General features: G+C 35.9%; 1 protein-coding gene across 1 annotated transcript in view; it reads left to right on the forward strand.

The window, feature by feature from the left end:
• The window catches only part of Cntn6 (contactin 6), a 397,730-nt gene that overhangs the window by 165,317 nt on the left and 211,379 nt on the right, over positions 1–21,034 (forward strand). Inside the window, 1 exon segment of the mRNA NM_013225.2 lies at positions 6,140–6,315. Within this exon segment, the coding sequence (NP_037357.1) occupies positions 6,140–6,315 (176 nt within the window).

Raw genomic sequence — 21,034 nt, forward strand, 5'->3', positions numbered from 1 at the left:
AAAAACTGTGTTAAAGGCAATTATGTGAATTCTAAGGCCAAGAAAGAATTTTTATTATAGGAAAAATGTTTGTCTCTCATCCATAATTTTATTTTTAAAACCTTTATTTCTATGTTATTAAAAATAGTTCTGGCTTTTTTTCACATGGGTCTGTCTAAAGAAAAAATGTGAGGGAGGATAGGGAGCCTTCTCTGGTGTCTTTGTAATATCAGAAGCACAACACATTGGTGTAATCCAAACTTTTAGGAAAAATATATAAAAAAGAAAAATAATAATTTTCTCCTTTGATGTCCTTCAACCTTAAAATCACTACAAAAATAAAATAGGGGACACAGAGGAAGGAGGACTGTTCTGTAATTGATTATTTGTTTTATTTTGTTCTTCTTTAGCAGTTGCAGTGTCAATAGAATTCAAAAACATAAATTTGTATGGGTGTAGGTTGTATTTTTATATGAAATTGTTACTTTTTTTGGTAGCAACTGTGTGCAGTGTGAAAGTAGAAAGAAAAAATAAAACATCAGAATGACATTTGGTGATTTGGATTTTAAAAGAATTTTCCTAAAGTGCTACTTTTTAGACATGGAATTGAATTGACATGCACAAAAAAAAAAAAAATAACAATTAAGTCGGCATTCGGCAAACTGGGCTGGCTTTCCTGACTTACACTTTGCAATAAAATGCGTTCTACATCTATATAATTACCACAGGAATAGCTCAATTATTTAAATGGACAAAGCTAAAACCGTGTCTGCATTATCTTGTATTTAGCTTATACTTCACAGAATAACTTGCTCATCTTTCATTCATAAAATACATTAGTTTAAAAGCTACACCTACATTTTGAAATAAATTATTAACCCAATTCAAGTTAACTGATTAGGGAAGACCAATCACTTGCCTAATTATTTTTCTCAAATTCAGGCTTTTTTGTTATTTATTTTGTTGCTAAAAAAGAAATGTCTTGAGCTTGGTGAGAAGACTTAGCAGTGAATAGTATTTGCTGTTCCCATAACAGACCAGGGTTTGAGTCCTAGGATCCATACAGTGCTTGCCACAGCTTGTAACTTCAGTTTGGGAGCTCTGACCTCTTTTCCTGGCCTCGGTTGGCGTGACAAGCACAAGGTTCACAGACATACATGTGAGACAAACCACCATTACACATAAAATAAACATTCTTAGAAAAGGGATATTACTTGATTTCACCTAAGCTGAGCAATATTAAATAGGATTAATACAGTTTTTCAGGATCAACTCATCTAAAATCATAGCTTTGGAGTTTGAAAGCGAAAAGGCAGTTGATCGTAGATGTAGATATGTTTTCTTAGGGACAGCATCTGAAGGCCTATTTATTTTTAAGTTTGCTAAATACAACTTAAATAATTAAAGAACCATGTAAATGGTTATTTTCTTGCAATAAATAGAAAAGTATAAGCTACTGGTTATAAAGACAGTTTTCCCATACGTGCATCAACAGAGACATAATGAATGTGCTTAGAAATTCCAATAGTGCTAAATGGCTTATGTACCTCAGGTATTTGAGAACTAGAAACTCAAAGACAAACAGTTTAGCTTCCTATTCCTAATCTTTATCAAGTTCTTCAACGGATCCCTAAGATGACATAAGAAACTCATGGGCAAGAAGCTTAGGGATGAGAAAGGAATTAAAATTTAATGCCTAAGTTTTTTTGATAATAAAGCAAAGGGCAGCAGTATTTCACACACTGTATTCTAGCAATACAATGTAAATATGTAGCCTTCATTCTGCCATTTATGCTAACATTTCTTCCCTTTGTTTGTTTGTTACAATTTATTTCTTATCATGTTAGACTTAGAGTATTTAGTAGGATGTATTATACTGGTTTAAAGTTCTTTATTATTACAGAGTCCAAGGTTAGACAAGTTTATTTATGCAAATTGAAAAACAGTGCAAAAGACTTAATAATGAATAGTGGCAACTCTGTCCTGCAAACAAACAAACAAACAAACAAACAAAACTAAGACAATCTTTCCTGGAGTGAGAGTGTACATCCTGGTTAATAGTTTTAAAAAAAGGATAGAATGAAAGGAAGAAAGAGAGAAAGAAAAGAAAAGAAAAGAAAAGGAAGAGTTAGCTAGTTTAAAAATAACCCATTCCTTTAAAAGATTTGCTTGTTGTTCTAATCAGGGTCATAACACCAAATTTATTCTATGTTTTTTCTTTCAAAATATATTCTTACATTGGTTCCTCTGTGGAGAAAACAAGTTGTTTATATCTCTTTTGTTGTTGTTGTTCTGTAACTTGAATATAGCAAATGCATTCTCATGGGAGGAAATAACAATCTTAAAAGTAGTTCTTTGGAAATAAAGAGTAATTTATGTAAAGTCATATTTGGTGAAATAAATAGCTTTATAACCAATAGCATAACTTCAGTCAGAAGCCAGGAAGGAGTGGGTGTATAGTTTCAAAACCCAGGGAACGTATGAGATGATAAAGGTGGATAAGGGATCCTCGCATATGGAAAAGAGAAGGGGGTCACCCAAAGCAAATGTTAAAAAAGCATTGCTTATAGCTAGAATGTCTAGGAAAATCAGATAGCAGATAACCTAACACCAAATGTTCTATTTACAAAAAGAGATCAGCACATGTATAAATTATTTCTGCACATGGTGCACTTTTTCTCAGAAAAAAGACTTAGGAACACCAGTGATGACGTCTGTTACCAGGAGAGAATAGGTCCGTTGATTAAATGGTGGTCTCTCACAGAAAATAGAATACGTGAAGTCTTAGGTGAAGGTATTCTTTGTTCATACCATTCTCCACTTCATATTGCTAATGACTTCCTGTGACCAAGCAGGGTATACATTGTGAAAGTTTTATAATGGATGGACACAAGGATGCTCAGGATAGTAATGGAAGAGCAGTCAAGAAGCCTCTGTCAGCGGAGGCTCTAGACTCCAATTCGCTCTGTTATGATGTGAACATCAGGCAAATGTAGAATGGAGATTTTAGTGGCTCCCGTCAGTAATCTTGGAATAGGATAAGACGTGGTGATTGTAAGAAGAGCTTAAAGCAAAGGACTAATTTCTTAGATATCACACACAGAGGCATGCATGGAAGTGCACATTAAGGACAGCAAATAGATGCTCCTAGCCAAACTGTCCAGTCTGGTCTCAACTACATAACTGTGAAAGTTATTCTCTAGAAAAGGACCCGATTCCAGTTCAAATTCATCACATATCATAGAACTGATACGTTAATTCATATGCTTGAAAATATTCACTCAATGCACATTTTCTAGTTGTATCATGGAAACATTCATTTGCATATGTAATGCTATTGGTAAAGTATGTCTGACAAGGACATGCATGAAGTACAACTATTTCTCATTTTATTTAAGCCTGCTAATTAAGACAAAGCCCACACCCAGGGCTGAACTCCTGATCTATATGCACAGTTTAATAATAATCGTGCCATAGTGATTAGAATGATTATGGGGCTACTGTGAAGAATTCGTTTGCTGCAGCTAAGCCAACAACTTTGAATTTGTGTTGAAAAACAATTACTGTGCTTAATTAGGAGCGTGTAATGATGACAGCAGTTATTTCAGTGATTGATTCCAAAATTAAAGAGAACTGGCAAACTAAGTGTGGTATACGCTTCTCTTAGAAATGATAGAGAACACAGAGGTCCAAGACCGTGCCCTGTAAGCAAATTATAAAAGACAGGTTTACGGGGAGAGCCAAGCATCCTTGTCTTGAGACAGGCCATGGAGAAGAGAGGTTTTCTACTTTCTCTGTCCTAAGAGCTCAGACAAGAATCAGTATATACAAATTACTGTTAGAAAAATTGGGAAAACACAAACTGTATGGATGGATTCTTGATAACAGATATATTCATTTTATTTTAAAAAAGATCTTGTCATATACAGATGGTAGGTAAATCATTTTAAATTTGACAGGATTGTCTCAAATCCTTTGATTGATTTGATATCTTAACCATGATTTCATATCTTTAAGAGTAGGGGGTTACCTAATGCTGTATTTCTTTTCTATTTTACTAGATATTAGTCAGATTTCTTCCAATGAATCTGTCACAACGTCATCCCCCAAATCAATAATATTCAAAAATAACTTTTCATAATGCCATTCCTGTCTCACAATTACCCACACTAATCAACTATCTTGAATATAATTTCACTATGAATAGATGAATCATGGCAAGGCAGCAAATGTTCTAAGCCTATGGTTTGAAGGAGCATTTGGTGTTGAGATCAAGACAAAGGACCCTCAAGCAGTATTTCTCAACCTATGGGTCTCAACTCCTTTAGAGATCAGATGGCCCTCTGAAGTTTTCCTAAGATCATTGGCAAACACAAATATATTCATTGCAATTTGTAGCTAGCAAAATTACAGTTATAAAGTAGCAACAAAAATAATTTTACTCTTTGGGGTTACCACACCACCAGACACTGTGTTAAAGGGTTGCATTGTTAGGATGGTTGAGCAGTACTACCCTAAAGCCTGGAGACCATTATAGAAGCAGAAGATCTGTCAAGAGCTTCCACTTGCCCTTCTGATTTTAAGTTAAGGACAGAGTTTTCCTTTCAGAGGTCACTTCCAAGGCCCTCTAGGCAGAGGGACTTTTCCCAGAGATGCGTCATCAGTGACAGCACGAACGGCCCGTCCCTATGTTGTTCTCACAGATTGTAAGCATCATCTCTTGCTCTTGTTTTAATCCTGACAACTAGAAACCATTAATTATACCCACTACAGATCTGTCTTTGTTTGGGGGTTTGTTTCTGTAAATTTCAATATCATGTAAAAGCTACAGTGAATGTCTGTGTATGTTCTAATCCGTCTTCTGTTATAAACCCTCGGCCATGACCTTGACAATGAGGGAGGGGAAGTTTTGCTTTATTCTTCCTGTATTGTTTTCACCTGTGTAAATGCTAATTGTAATTCATTATATTAAATGTATATTCCCATAAATGCATTACATGACTACATATAACTTTCAACTTTGAGACAAACCTCATTAATATGCAATGCACATAATTTAAAATATGAATGTGTCCAATGAGAGAAATAACTCTAGTGATAGATAGTGATGGCATATTCACTGATCTCAAAGTGACCAAACGGAGTCTTCTGGAGACGTATGTGCTCCTTTCTAAACAGTGCCAATGCCCTTATTTAGAGAGATAACTCGGGCACTGAAGGACTGTTGACTAATAGCTAAGCTAAGAGAATTTGGCTTCTTAAAAAAAAGTTCTCAAGCTGTATTTGTTTTGCTAGCATATAATTTTAGGTTGGCTTTCTTAACTGCCATTGAAATACTTTCAACACAATTAATTTTTCAAGTGGCAGACTCACAAAGACAATCACATTTTGAAACTGCTGAGTTCTTATTGTTTTACCAGTGTTGAATGGGTTTTGTCAGACCCTTGCTGGCATACTTGCTGTTAGGTGCAATGTAGTTTTCTCAGGTTTTTCTCCCTAAATCAGTTCTAGCATTCAGGTTTGCAGTATTAGTGGTTTGGATTCAGGTGTGGTATACATTATTTGAATTTCTCCCAAGAAACTGATGTCAGAATTATTGACTGATGTCAAATTTTTATTTCTCATGTTAAGTGTTCTGCTGCCTTTCCAGTTTCATGTGAGTGAATGTTTGTAACTTATAAAGGGTAGAGGCCTTGCAAACAATCTACCAATTTGTATTGCTGACCCCAGAACAGTCATATATGCCAGGCCTTTTAGTATAGGCCTGTAATCTCAGCTTGTGCAAGAGCAATACAGTAGGATGGCAAGTTCAATGCCAGTCACAGCTGTAGAATGTGTTTGGAGTAAGAACGGCAACTTAGTAAGAACATGTCTCAAAATTTAAAAATTAAATAATAAAATAAAACAAGGTTGCAGGTGGAATCTAGTGAGATAGCACATAGGTAGATGGTGTGATGTCCTAGGTTTGAACCCCATGACTGCAACAGCATATTTTTGTCTTTAATGAAACTGCTGAGATCATCTCACAGATAATCATGTGTTTTGTTTTTGACTGTTTATTTGACTTTTATAGGAACTCAAACAGTATGACTTTTATGATGAATAGCATTCAGTTCTCTATGTTACATACATAACATTATTTCCCTTTTTCTTCTTGAAGGTGGAAACAGAATGGTACAGACATTGACTTCAGCATGACTTATCACTATAGGTTGGATGGAGGCAGTTTGGCCATCAGCAGCCCCAGAACAGATCAAGATATTGGCATATACCAGTGTCTGGCCACCAATCCGGTGGGCACCATTCTGAGTAGAAAAGCCAAACTACAGTTTGCATGTAAGTTTGTGGGAAAATCCATACTCAATATGTCCTGGAGAACAGTCTGGTGATGTATCTATGTTGAGTCAATAGGACAAAGTTCTCACTAAAATCCTCGTTGAAGTCAAGTGGAATTGTATGTGTATAAAAAGTTCTGACTTTATAATTTATTTTATAAATCTATGTTTCTGAGGATAATGGAATTCTTTTTGTTTAGAGAATATTTTTCTAATTGAATATTGAGGCGTATTCTTGGAAGCATCTCGATAAGTGCCACATATTAATATTAAGATGCATGCACATAATATCGTTGACCTTCCTTCCTTCCTTCTTCCTTCCTTCCTTTCTTTCTTCCTTCCTTCCTTCCTTCCTTCCTTCTTTCTTTCTTTCTTTCTTTCTTTCTTTCTTTCTTTCTTTCTTTCTTTCAAACAAGATATTAGTGTAAACAGCACAGCATAGAAACCCAGGGCAGTGGTGTCATGTGGGGCAGGCTTGTGTTTCTCCTGAAACAAAGATCACACACCCTCAGTGAGATGGAGATGAAAATAAAGTGGTTGCCAGAGGCAGGCTTTATATTAACTGTAACAATGTCCAGCTGCATCACATAAATGTCATCCAAGTAATTACCTTTGTGACATTTGGGGACATTAGCAGATGAACAATAGACACTGCTTCTTATATCCTGTATATATAGTGTTTCTAGGGACTAAAATGCTTCCTATTGGACTCAGTGAAAGCCTTGTTTGAGAGTAATTATGTCTCACAATATGGACAAAGTAGAAGGCTTGCATTTCCCCTTTGTATAGCTCCCTGCACTTAGATAAGTCATGGAACTAGAATGTTAGCTGTTTCCTTCTGGGAGCTCTTGGAAATGTCTGTGCTGTCTGTAACTTTTATAAAACAAATTTAACAATTTTGTTAAGAAATATGTGTCCCATCCCATCCTGGATAATAGAACTTTAGTTACCTGAAGATATATGAATTAATAATTGGGTCTATTTCTTATTGTGGTCTTTATGTTTCCACGTTTATTCTGCTGTAGACCTCCCATGCTCTACACAGGGTGCAGGGAAATCAGTGTTTTTAGATGCATATAAATCATCATTGCAGTTGATTTCTGCATTGGAGAATCACTTGAAAATATAGCAATGAGGAAATAATAGACACATATCCTACAGGAATGTGCAGTTATTAAAAAGACTAACAATCCCTCTCTCCTGTTTGGAAGGTAAATTTCTAGAACATTGGAATCAGATCAGACACTGACAAATTCCAAAGGGAATTCTATACAGCATATAATATTTATTTGTAATGCCCCTGGGTTTCTATTGTGTTTTCTATCAAACATCTGGCCTTTGCATAATGGCATAGGCTTAGAATGCCACTATTTGGGTTGTGAGGCTATCTAAAAAAAAAGAGACAAACACACAAACTAAACAAACCCTAAATTTTCATCAACATGTGCTTTATATAGCCACATATTTCTTCTTAATTGCTTACACTTTATAAAGTGTTTTAAATTATCTCTATGATTTTGAATTATCTTTTTTTAAAAAATTTGGATAAAGGAAATACTTGCATCTAAAAAGATTCAAGCTAAAATATAATGTTATTTTGTCAAAAAGGAAAAATACAAGTTAAATTAAGCAGACGTTATTTTTTTTCATGCATGAGTGAAAGGTTAGAGTTTTGTTTTGATTTGTTTCTTACTTGCACAAGTGAGAGCTTGTAGCTCTTCATTATTTATTTCCTTTGGAGTCTAAAAGTCCATGGCTCCTGTCCTTGCCACATAAGCTTGAGGATCTGAGTTCAAACTCCTGTACCCACGTAAAAAAGCAGTGTCATAACAATTCTAAAGTATGTGCACTGGGGAGTGGAAAGAAAATAATTTGTGAGTCTTATTAACCAGCTCATCTTGTCCATTCAGTCAGCTCCATATTCTGTAATAATATGAGAAAATAATTTGGGAAGTAATTGAAGAAGACACTTGAGGTCACCTTCTAGTCTACACAAACATGTGAACACACCTGAACACCATACGAACAAACATATTTTCACACAATCCATGCATAAAGTAGGTCTGCCTGTACCAGTAACTGATCTTTGTTCTGAAACACAAATGACCTTAAGCACTAAAGCTGGCATTTTGAAAAGAAAAGAAGAGCCCAAAAATTCAGCCTTCTTTTGTAGCACTTTAGTGATGCTGTGTCTGAAAAGCTTCACATTTTATCCAGGAAAAGATCTGCTAGAGTATGACACAGAAAGCATGGTACAGATGTATGCCATTCAAATGGAAAGTTCATGAACTACATGACCTGTCACTCTGGAATACCTCACTATCTTCTTTTAAAATTAACAATGGTTATTTGGCACAATAACAATGTGAATCAAATGCTGGGGTCTCAGATACAGTCATACCCAAACTCAACTTTTATGTCTATCAAATATCCAACAGAATGTAACTAGGTCACCTCTTCAATAACTCTTTCTTGAGAATTTGCCAATTGAAACTAACACCACCATTCACTATATAAGTCAATGGCAGGGATTAATTGGAATAAGAAAGTAAGGGCTTTCATTCAGACATATGCTTAAGAGTTAGATATCTCTAAATTTGTTTCATTATTTTTCTAACTCAGCCAATATCTTTCATATAGATTTACATATTTCCGATTGGTAGTATTTCACAATTTTATGGATAGATTTCATGGGTAGAAGCCTCTTGCTTATATCCAAATCTTTCTTCTTATTTTGTGAAAGTTTGTTTAGTTTTCTTATTGGCATGTGTCAATTAAATAACATAATGCCTTTTAATTTGAGATTCATACATATGAATAGAATACATTCTGATCATATTTACTTCTCCTTTCCTCTAATTTGTCTTCCCATAGTACTGTTGATCCCTTTTCATTCCCTGTCTGCTTTAAAAATCTTTGTTTATGACATATTGAATTTCATTATGGTTGCTTACACAAGCACAAAGGAGGGATTATTTATAGACACATGAGCAACTTGCTAGGAATTATGCAACTGGATTATTCATTTCCACCCACCAATTGCCTATAAATCTTCAGGAAATGGTGGTTTAATGACAAAATGTTGATGTGTCCAATAGTGTTCACATCTTGCATAGGAAAATATGACTCATAAGAGTTCAAGAGTTCAGTATACCCAGACCCTGCAGAGAGAGAGAGAGAGAGAGAGAGAGAGAGAGAGAGAGAGAGAGAGAGAGAGAGCTGGTCTCTCAGAAGTGCTGACACACACAAGATCACAGGTGAGTCCTCAATTCCTCTTCACATTCCTGGCACAAGAGAAAGCCATCTGGAGCCCTCAGGACACAGTAATCTAGGAGCAGTCTGGGGCAGAATCCTTCCAGTTTCCACCTGTACCAGGAACTGACACGGTGACACAGCTCTCTGTACTCAAAAACCTCTGGCAGAGGGCTGGTCTCCAAGTAGTCCTGACACACAGGCTTATAGGAGGGTCAAGCCACTATCAAAGACAGCAAGACCAACTAACACCAGAGACAAACAGACTGAGAGACGGAAGTGCAGGAACCTAAGCAAGAGAAACCAAGGACACTTGGCATCAATAGAACACAGTTCCCCCATCACAGCAAGCTCTGGATACCCCAACACACTAGCAAAGCAAGATTTTGATTCAAAATGACAACTCATTATACTCTTAGAGGACTTTAAGGAGGAAATAAGTAACTCCTTTATAGAAATACAGGACAACACAGGTAAACAGGCTGCCCTTAAAGAGGAAACACAAAAATCCCTTAAAGAGTTACAGGCAAACACAACCAAACAGGTGAAGGAATTCAATACAACCTTCCAGGATCTAAAAATGGAAATAGAAACAATAAAAACTTCACAAGGGGACAGAAACTTAAAGATAGAAAACCTAGGAAAGAGATCAGGAGTCATAGACACAAGAATTACCAACAGATACAGGAGAAATAAGAGAGAATTCAGGGAAGAGGATACCATAGAAAACATTGACACAGTCATCAAAGGAAATATAAAATGCAAAATACCCCTAACCCAAAACATCCAGAAAATCCAGTATACAATGTGAATATCAAACCTAAGGATAATAGAGAAGAGAGGGAAGATTGGCACCTTAAAGGGCCAGTAAATATCTTCAACAAAATCATAGAACACTTCCCTAACCTAAAGAAAGAGATGCCCATGAACATACAAGAAACCTACAGAACTCCAAAGAGATTGGACCAGAAATAATTCTTCTCATCACATATTAGTCAAAACACCCAATGCACAAAGAAAGTAAAGAATAAAAAAAAACATTAAGGAAAAAACATCAAGTAACATGTAAAGACAGCCTTCTCAGAATCATACTAGACTTCTCAACAGAAACTATGAAAGCTAGAAGATCCTGGGCAGATGCCGTAGATAAACTAAGAAAACACAAATGCCAGCCCAGGGTACTATATCCAACAAAACTCTCAATTAGCATAGATAGAGAAACCAAAATATTCTATGACAAAACCAACTTTATACAATATATTTCCACAAATCCAGCCCTACAAAGGATGATAAATAGAAAACTTCAACACAAAGAGGGAAATTGCACCCTAGAAAATATAAGAAAGTAATCTGTTTTTTGAACTAACCGAAAAGAAAATAGTCACAAAAACATAATTGCACCTCTAACAACAAAAATAGCAGGAAGCAACAATCGTTGGTCCCTAATATCTATCAACAACCATGGACTAAATTCCCCCATTAGAAAACATCGACTAACAGATTGGATATGTAAAGAGGACCCAGCATTTTGCTGCATACAGGAAACACACCTCAGTGACAAAGACAGACACTACCTCAGAGTAAAAGGCTGGAAAACAATTTTCCAAGCAAATGGTCCCAGGAATCAACTTGGAGTAGCCATTTGAATATCGAATAAAATTCATTTTCCAACCAAAAGCTATCAAAAAAATTGAGGAAGGACACCTTGTATTCATCAAAAGAAAAATCCAAGATGAACTCTCAATCTTGAATATCTATGCTCCAAATGCAAGGACACATACATTCATAAAGGGAACCTTATTAAAGCATAAGAACACATTTCACCTCACACAATAATAGTGGGAGACTTCAACACCCCACTCTCATTAAAGGACAGATCATGGAAACAGAAACGAAATGGAGATACAGAGAAACTAAAAGAAGTTATGAGCCAAATGGATTTAATAGATATCTATAAAACCTCTCATCCTAAACCAAAAGAATATATCTTATTCTCAGCACCTCATGGGTCCTTCCCCAAAATTGACCATATAATTGGTCAGAAAACAAGCCTCCATATAGACAAGAAGATTTAAATAATCTCAAGTATCCTATCAGATCACCATGGACTAAGACTGTTTTTCAATAACAACATAAATGACACCAAGCCCACAAGAAGATTTAAATAATCTCAAGTATCCTATCAGATCACCATGGACTAAGACTGTTTTTTAATAACAACATAAATGACACCAAGCCCACATACACATGGAAGCTGAATAATGTTCTACTCAATAATAATTTGTTTAAGAAAGAAATAAAGAAATTAAAGTCTTCTTGGAAGTTAATGAAAATAAAGGCACAACATACCCAAACTTATGGGACACAAGGAAAGCAGTGCTAAGAAGAAAACTCATAGCTCTGAATACCTCCAAAAAGTAACTGGAGAGAATATTCACTAGCAGGTAGACAGCACACCTAAAAGCTCTAGAACAAAATGAAGCAAATATACCCAAGAGGAGTAGATGGCAAAGAATAATTAAACTCAGGGCTGAAATTAACCAAGTAGAACCAAAAAGGACTATACAAAGAATCAACAAAACCAGGAGCTGGTTCTTTGAGAAATTCAACAAGATTGATAAACCCTTTGCCAGACTAACCAAAGGCACAGAGAGAGCATACAAATTAAGAAAAATCAGAAATGAAAAGGGAGGCATAACAATAGAAACTGAGGAAATTAAAAAAAAATCGTCACATTCTATCTCAAAAGCCTATACTGAGCAAAACTGGAAAATCTTGATGAAATGGACAATTTTCTAGACATATACCAGGTACCAATATTAAATCAGGATCAGATAAACCATCTAATCAGTCTGACAACTCCTAAAGAAATAGAAGCCATCATTAAAAGTCTCACAACCAATAGAAAGATCAGAACCATATAGATTTAGGGCAGAATTTTATCAGCCCTTCATAGAAGATCTAATACCAAAACTCTCCAAACTATTCCACAAAGTAGAAACAGAAAGAACCCTACCAAGTTTTTTTATGAAGCTACATTATGCTTATACATATTCCACACAAAGGCCCAACACAAAAAGAAAACTTCAGACCAATTTCCCTTATGAATATTGATGCAAAATTACTTGATGAAATTCTCACAAACTGCATCAAGGAACACATCAAAACAATCATCAACAATGATCAAGTAGGCTTCATCCCAGAGATGCAGGGATAGTTGAGTATATGGAAAGCCATCAACATAATCCACTATATAAACAAACTCAAAAAAAACCACATGGTCATATCATTAGATGCTGAGAAATCATTTGACAAACTTCAACAGCCTTTCAGGTTAAAAGTCTCGGAAATATCAGGAATTGAAGACCCATACATAAACATAGTAAAAGCAATATACAGCAAACTGGTAGCTAATATCAAACTAAATGGAGAGAAACTTGAAGCAATCCTACTAAATCAGGGACTACCCAAGGCTGCCCACTCTCTTACTACCTACTCAATATAGTACTTGAAGTCCTACCCAGAGCAGTCAGACAGCAAAAGTAGGTCAATATACACGAATTGGAAAGTAAGAAGTCAAAATATCACTATTGGCATGATTGGCAGGTTATGATAGTATATTTAACAGACCCCAATATTTCCACCAGTGAAATCCTACAGCTGATAAACAACTTCAGCAAAAATGGTTGGATATAAAATTAACTTAAACAAATCAGTAGCCTTCCTCTACTCAAAGGAACAGATTGAGATAAAAAAAAATTAGGGAAATGAAATCCTTCAGAATAGTCACAAATAAAAAAGATTTCAAGAGTTCAGAAGACAAAAATCCTAAAGTTCCACCCAGAAGACAGCATTGTACAAGTCGCCACCTCTTCCTCTAGCTCTTTTATTGTACTTGGCTGTCCCCTTTCCAATGATATTCATTGAGTCATTCAAGAGATGTGATATAGGGATTTCATGTACAGTTGAGAATTCAGCAGTCACTTAATTCTCAACACCTTTACCAGTTATAAGTGTTTACACTGAACACTGCATACTACAAAGATGCAGCCAAAGAAACATGGCAGAAAAACATATCTATGGGTATAAAGGTGATTGATTTAAAGGAACTTCGACATATACATCTGTCCATTTAACAAAACAACAGAAGAAGCTTCCCCACATTAACCTATGACCTCTTCAGCAACACTGGCTTTTGACTAGGTTTGTGGTATGGATTCTAAATTCTTCCCTATCAAGTCTTGATTCCCAATAAATATTGAGTGATAATCTCTATGACAGGCCCAGCATTATTGAACCAGTAAGCACAGGTTACCTGGGTATTCAGTAGCATTGGATCTACAGCTAAGTATGACTGTTAATGACACTGTTCTCTAGAAAGTCTACATAGTACTGCCAGGCACTAGAAGGGTAGCCAACAAGGACTTAGCTTCCAGGCCAGCTTAATGTCTCTCTCTGGCAAGCAGAGAATGCAGAGTCTTGTGCAATAGGGTATTAACATCTATTCCTTGATTTCTACACTCATTATATAATACATTTTATTGAATTGGTGAATAAAAATAAACTCAGAGATTGTCAACCCTATATTATAGACTAGATGCTTTAAAGCCTAATCAGATTGTATAATTTCCCAGGATACCTTGTTGGTAAACACATTTTAATTTTATTTCCCTAGAAAAACCAGAGTGTTATAAAATGAATGCTCTTGATGTTTAATATAAATATGCTTTTACAACACTGTCTAGATAAGTCATGGGAACTGTTCTTTTCCTTCATGTCAGACTGAAATGATGCAATTTATTTTCTAAATTAACACTGTAGGCCGTTAACGTCACAACAGCTCTGGGGTTGGTGTTGTGATGCCTAGTCTATATGTCACTTTATGAAAATACATCCCACCCCAACTGTGCTGCTTCCCCGTCTGTGCCTTCAGATCTCTCCAGATAGTGAGATGAAACCTAGTTGACAGCAGATATACTTGTCCTTGCTCTATTCTTCCCATTTCTGCCTTCCTTTGTGAGCTTCCCCTCAATTAATCTCTAAAATTGAATTGACTTTCCTTCCTCAGAATGTCAGTATTATTTTCCTACATTATATTTGTTAGCAAAGTTAAATCTAAACCGTCAAGCTACAAAGAAGGTAACCCCTAACCATGTGCATTTTAACTTTTCTTTATTCTATGTATGTATGTATGTATGTATGTATGTATGTATGTATGTATGTATGAATTTATTTTGAGAACTTCACACTGGAGACTCAAATCATCTTCTTCATTTAAATGTCTGCCCTCCACCTCTGGGTCACACTTTAGTGAAACTCTAAGAAAGATAAAAATATATTCACTATAAAACCTTTCAACTTTTGGTCTACCTGCATATAAAAATTTGTCCAGAAACCCACCTACACAAATTTCTCTAAGTTTAAATAAAGTTATAAATCAAGCAAAAAACATTGGTTTCAAGCTTTGTGAGAAAAAAAAGAGCCCGAATCATTAACTGGGGTAGCTCTTAATTCTTTATTAAGAAATTTTAGAAAGAAATCAGTTTACATTTAAAATTTCCAAATATGTTTATAACAAAGGACAGAACAAATAATAATTATTCATTTTAGTCAGAAAACCAAGAAAAAATGTTTGAATGCAGGAGAGTTCAATTGTCTTTTTGGAGATTCTTACAGCATTGCTTTGGACTTAAAAGACAGTAGATTTTGAATAGCCTTTATGAATCTACATTCTATACATCTACATAATCAATTATGTAAAGTAATTGATTACTTTTGTTGGTAACTTTTATCTTGGTATTGGAATTCTGATGGTACACCTTAACTTTTTATTAGATATAGCCTACAATTCCCCACCTTATTACTTATCTCGACATGGATGATTCCTGATAATGTGGCCTATATGTAAAAAAAAATAGAGCATTATGACACTTCCCAACATCAAAGAAGCAGAGACAGAATAATCCCTGAGGTTTGCTGGACAGCCAGACAGGTGTACTCAGATATTTTTAGCCATTAACAAGTCACGCACATCTCTCTGGTTTTTTTAAGGCATGTTTTAAATTATCAGGATCAGATAAACCATATAAATAGTCCCTGAACTCCTAAAGAAATAGAAGCAGTTATTAAAAGTTTCCCAACCAACAAAAGCCCAGGACCAGATGAGTTTAGTGCAGAATTCTATCAGACTATCATAGAAGACCTCATACCAATATTCTCCAAACTATTCCACAAAATAGAAACAGAAGGAGCACTATCTAATCTCGTCTATGAAGCCACAATTATGGTTATACCTAAACCACAAGAAGGAAGAGAACTTCAGACCAATTTCCGTTATGAATATCAATACAAAAATACTCAATAAAATTGTCACAAACTGAATCAAAGAACACATCAAAATGATCATCCATTATGATCAAGTAGGCTTTATCCCAGGGATGCAGAAGTGGTTGAATATGCAGAAATCCATCAACTTAATCCACTATGTAAAAGAAACCAAAGAAACAAACCACATGATCATCTCATTAGATACTAAGAAGCATTTGACAAAATTCAACACGTCTTCATGTTAAAAGTGTTGGAAAGATCAGGAATTCAAGGCCCATACATAAACATAGTAAAAGCAATATACAAGAAACCTGTAGCCAACATCAAACTAAATGTGGAGAAACTTGAAGCAATCCCACTAAAATAATGGACTAGACAAGGCTGCCCACTCTCTGCCTACTTATACAATATACTAATCAAAGTCCTAGCCAGGGCAATCAGACAACAAATGGAGGTCAACTGGATACAAATTGGAAAGGAAGAAGTCAAAATATCACTATTGGCAGATGATATGATAGTATAATTAAGTGACCCCCAAAAGTTCCACCAGAGCACTACAAAGCCTGATAAACAACTTCAGCAAAGTGGCTGGGTATGAAATTAACTCAAACAAATCAGTACCCTTCCTCTACTCAAAGGATAAAAATGCTGAGAAAGAAATTAGGGAAACGACACCCTTCACAATACTCACATATTACATAAAATACCTCGATGTGACTCTAACCAAGTAGTGAAACATCTGTTTGACTAGGACTTCAAGTCTTTGAGGAAAGAAATTGAAGAAGATCTCAGGAGATGGAAAGATCTCCTATGCTCCTGGATTGGCAGGATTAATATAGTAAAGATGGCCATTTTGCCTAAAGCAATCTACAGATTCAATGTAATCCCTATCAAACTTCCAACTCAATTCTTCATTGAGTTAGAAAAAGTAATTTGCAAATTCATTTGAAATAAGATAAAGTCCAGTATAGAGACAATTATCCTCAACAACAAAAGAACTTCTGGGGGAATCACCATCCCTGACCTAAAGCTACATTACAGAGCAATAATGATAAACAACAACAACAACAACAACAACAACAACAACAACAACAACAACAAAACAAAAACTCTATGGTATTGGTAAAGAGACAGGCAGGTAGATCACTGGAATAGAATTGAAGACCCAGAAATGAACCCACACACCTATGGTCACTTGATCTTTGACAAAGGAGCTAAAATCATCCAACCGAAAAAAAGATAGCATTTTCAACAAATGGCACTGGTTCAACTGGAGGTCAGCATGTAGAAGGCAGCAAACTGAGGATTCTTATTGTCCTGTACAAATTTTAAGTCCAAGTAGATCAAGGACTTCTTCATAAAACCAGATACACTGAAGCTAATAGAAGAAAAAGTGGGGAAGAGCCTAGAACACACAGGCACTGGGAAAATTTTCCTGAACAGAATACCAATGGCTTATGCTCTATGACCAAGAATCAATAAATGGGACCTTGCAAAATTGCAAAGCTTCCATAAGGCAAAGGACACGGTCAATAGGACAAAATGGCAACCAACCGATTAGAGAATATCTTTACAAATCCTACATCTGTTAGAGAGCTAATATTGAATATATACAAAGAACTCAAGGTGATAGACTCCAGATAGACAAATAAACCTACTAAAATGGGGTACAGAGCTGAACAAAGAATTCTCAACTGAGCAATGTTGAATGGCTGAGAAGTACCTAAAGAAATATTCAACATCCTTAGTCTTCAGGGAAATGCAAATCAAAGCAACCCTGAGATTCTACCTCACACCAGTCAGAACTGTTAAGAAGAAATACTCAGGTAACAACAGATGTTGGTGAGGATGTGGAGAAAGAGGAACACTCCTCCATTGTTGGTAGGATTGAAAGCTGGTATAACCACTCTAGAATTCAGCCTGCAGGTTCCTCAGTAAATTGGATATTGTACTACCCGAGGACTTAGCTATACCAGTTCTGAGCATAAACCCAAATGGTACTTCAACATACCATGTGTTCTGCCACGTTATAACAACCTTATTTATAATAGCCGGAAGCTGGAAAGAATGGAGATGCCCTTCAATAGAGAAGTGGATACAGAAAACATGACACATCTGCACAGTGAAATACTACTCAGCTATCAAAAATAATGACTTCATGAAATTCATATGCAAATGGATGGAACTAGAAAATATCATCCTGAGTGTGGTAACCAATTCAAAAAGAACCTACATGGTGTGTACTCAGTGATAAGTGCATATTAGTCCAAAAGCTCGAATTACCCTATAAAATCCACAGACCACATGAAGCTCAAGATTAAGGATGATTAAAGTGCAGATGCTTCAGTCCTTCTTAAAAGATAGAACAAAAATATTCATAGGAGGAGATATGGAGACAAAGTTTGGAATAGAGACTTAAAGAATGGCCATTCTGTGCCTTCCCTGCCTGGTGATCCAGTCCTCCAGTCCGTGTGTGTGTGTGTGTGTGTGTGTGTGTGTGTGTGTGTGTGTGTGTGTGTGTGTGTGTATCCATCAAACCTAGACAATAAGAAGTGTATGCTGAGGGTTGGGGATTTAGCTCAGTGGTACAGCGCTTGCCTAGCAAGCGCAAGGCCCTGGGTTCGGTCCCCAGCTCTGAAAAAAAGAAAAAAAAAAGAAGTGTATGCTGACAGGAGCCTGATATAACTGTATCCTGAGAGGCTTAGCCAGAGCATCACAAATAAAGAAGTAAATGCTAGTGGCAAACCATTGAACTGAGAACAGCGTCCCCACTGGAGGAGTTAGAGAAAGCACTGAAGGACCTAAAGGTCCTCCAACCCTATAACAACAACAACAACAACAACAACAACAACAACAACAACAACAACCACCAATCAGAGCTCTGAAGAACTAACCTGTTACCCAAATCACACCCATGGAGAGACCCATGGCTCCACCTGCATATGTAGCAGGGGATGGTCATGTTGGGCACCAATGGGAGGAGTAGCCCTTGATCCTGCAAGGCTATACCTTCCATTTTAAGGGAATGTCAGAGTGGGAGGTGTGAAGGGGTTGTTGGTTGTGGAGGGAGAAGAAGGGAGAGGAGGATGGGATAGGGGGCTTATGGACAGGAAACAGTAAATGGAATAACATTTGAAATGTATATAAAAAATCCAATAAAAAAGTATCTGGTGACAAAAGTCCCTGACAAATGATATAATTCTGGTCTATCAGGTACTCAGGTACATTGTGATTTAATTCTACCCCTCAACCACCCAAAATTAACTCAAAAGGAATTTTCATATCTTATCACCTCTTACCATTCATTCCAGAATTTTTGAGTGACAAATCCAGATTGGGTCTTTAATTCACAGGTAGATGCTTTGATTTTCTTTTATTCCTCAAGAACTTTGATGGGAAATGGTGCATGAGTGCTTCTTCTGTGAAGCACTGTAGTCTAACTCTGCTACTTAAATATTGAGATAGATGTTTGGGAAGAAACCTATAATTTTACTGCGATATGCTTGGAAGGCTTTTGGTATGTAGAACTCTGATCAATGAAACATAGACACTTAACATGAAAGTCATGGATAAAATGTTTTTATTCTGTGTATTTGACATTTAATCAGGGATGATAACTCAAATACATTCCTTTTAGTAGTGTAGAATGCTAGGCTGCTTGACAAGTCTCCTAACTGACTGTACATATATACATCCCTCCACTGCTTAGACACAGTTAAACATGTTGCTAGGTTCCCAAGATAAATGGTAGAATTAATTCAGGCAGGTGCCTCCTATTTTAACAAGGGAAACAAATGATTCCTTGAGTAAAGTTATAAACAAAATAACACAAAAAGAAAGTAAATTTCCTATACATAGTAGATACTTTTGAAACGTTTTAATGTAAAATATCTTGTTCCTAATGTAGAGCCTCTGATAGGATCAAAAGTCCTATTTTAGCTGAGTAGCCAAAAAAACATTTTGCCTGAGATGACAAAATTAATGAATGTCATGATCAATGTTCAACCCCAGGGAGTGGAATAGAAGATCTCTCCTCCTGCCCTCTGCATTTCTGTAAAATTCATATATGGTTAAATAAGAGATGGACTTACAGAAACTGAAATGTATCCTGAGTAGGAAGGAAATAAGTTTGGAGAAAGAACAAATAGTACCATCCCATCCAAAGCAGGTGAGGTTAAATTTGAGCATTGAGATACAAGTTTTTGTTTTCAACACAGAAACTAAATAAAGTGTGAGAAGGACCGCTTACTGTAAAAGAGGAAAGAAGGAATAGACATGGCTGTACTAATGGGACAGAAGTTGGCATTAGAAAATGACTGCTTTTCTGGGTTGGGCTAAGAAAGAATTTGCTTCCTCTTTATTAAATGGGTAATTTAATTAAAATGATATTCTGAAGAAACTTGGGAAAGTCAAAGTATGATGCAGTGGAATATCGGCATGAATGCAAATTCCCTGTTTTGAAAGATCAAAATGTATTCAACAGGACATTGTACACAGTGTTAATTCATGTGCAAAATGTGTGAGGTGACATTGCCCATTTCACATAAGGTTGTTAGAGGAGTAGACATTTAATACATTCAGAACAGAGGGCAAGAACAATAGATAGATTGTTGTGACAGGATTATAAGAAGGCAGGCAGAAGCCTAGAGCTGTACTATTCACAGGACAAGATTTGTATTTTATTATTCATTCTAACACCAAGTATTTGATTGATGTCCAGAACATTGAAGTTGCTTGTAAAACGAAATTTCAAATTTACCACATAATTTCTTTGGATATCGTAGCTTTATGTATTAAAATTATTAATACAAAACTTTTACATACTTACAAGTGTGGCAAACTTAAGTTCATTTAATATACAAGGGGATATTATACAATTCGGCATCATATTGCAGGCCTGATTTTCAATGCTTCAAGGTTAACATGTAATAACAGTTCACTTTAAAGCACCATAAACATGCAGGCTTTTACAACTAGCATCATTTTTCCAGGGGAATGCAAAAGGGTCCTATACACCATGCCATTCATCATGACTTTGAACCTGTAAACTATTCTCAACCATAATTTACAGTTAAAGAAATTCAAGGTGATACAATTATGTTCCTTGCCCAAGGTCACTCAAGCTATACCGGTTCTGAATT

This window comes from Rattus norvegicus, chromosome 4 (assembly GCF_021556685.1).
Source record: "Rattus norvegicus strain SHRSP/BbbUtx chromosome 4, alternate assembly SHRSP_T2T, whole genome shotgun sequence".
Lineage (NCBI taxonomy): Eukaryota > Metazoa > Chordata > Mammalia > Rodentia > Muridae > Rattus > Rattus norvegicus.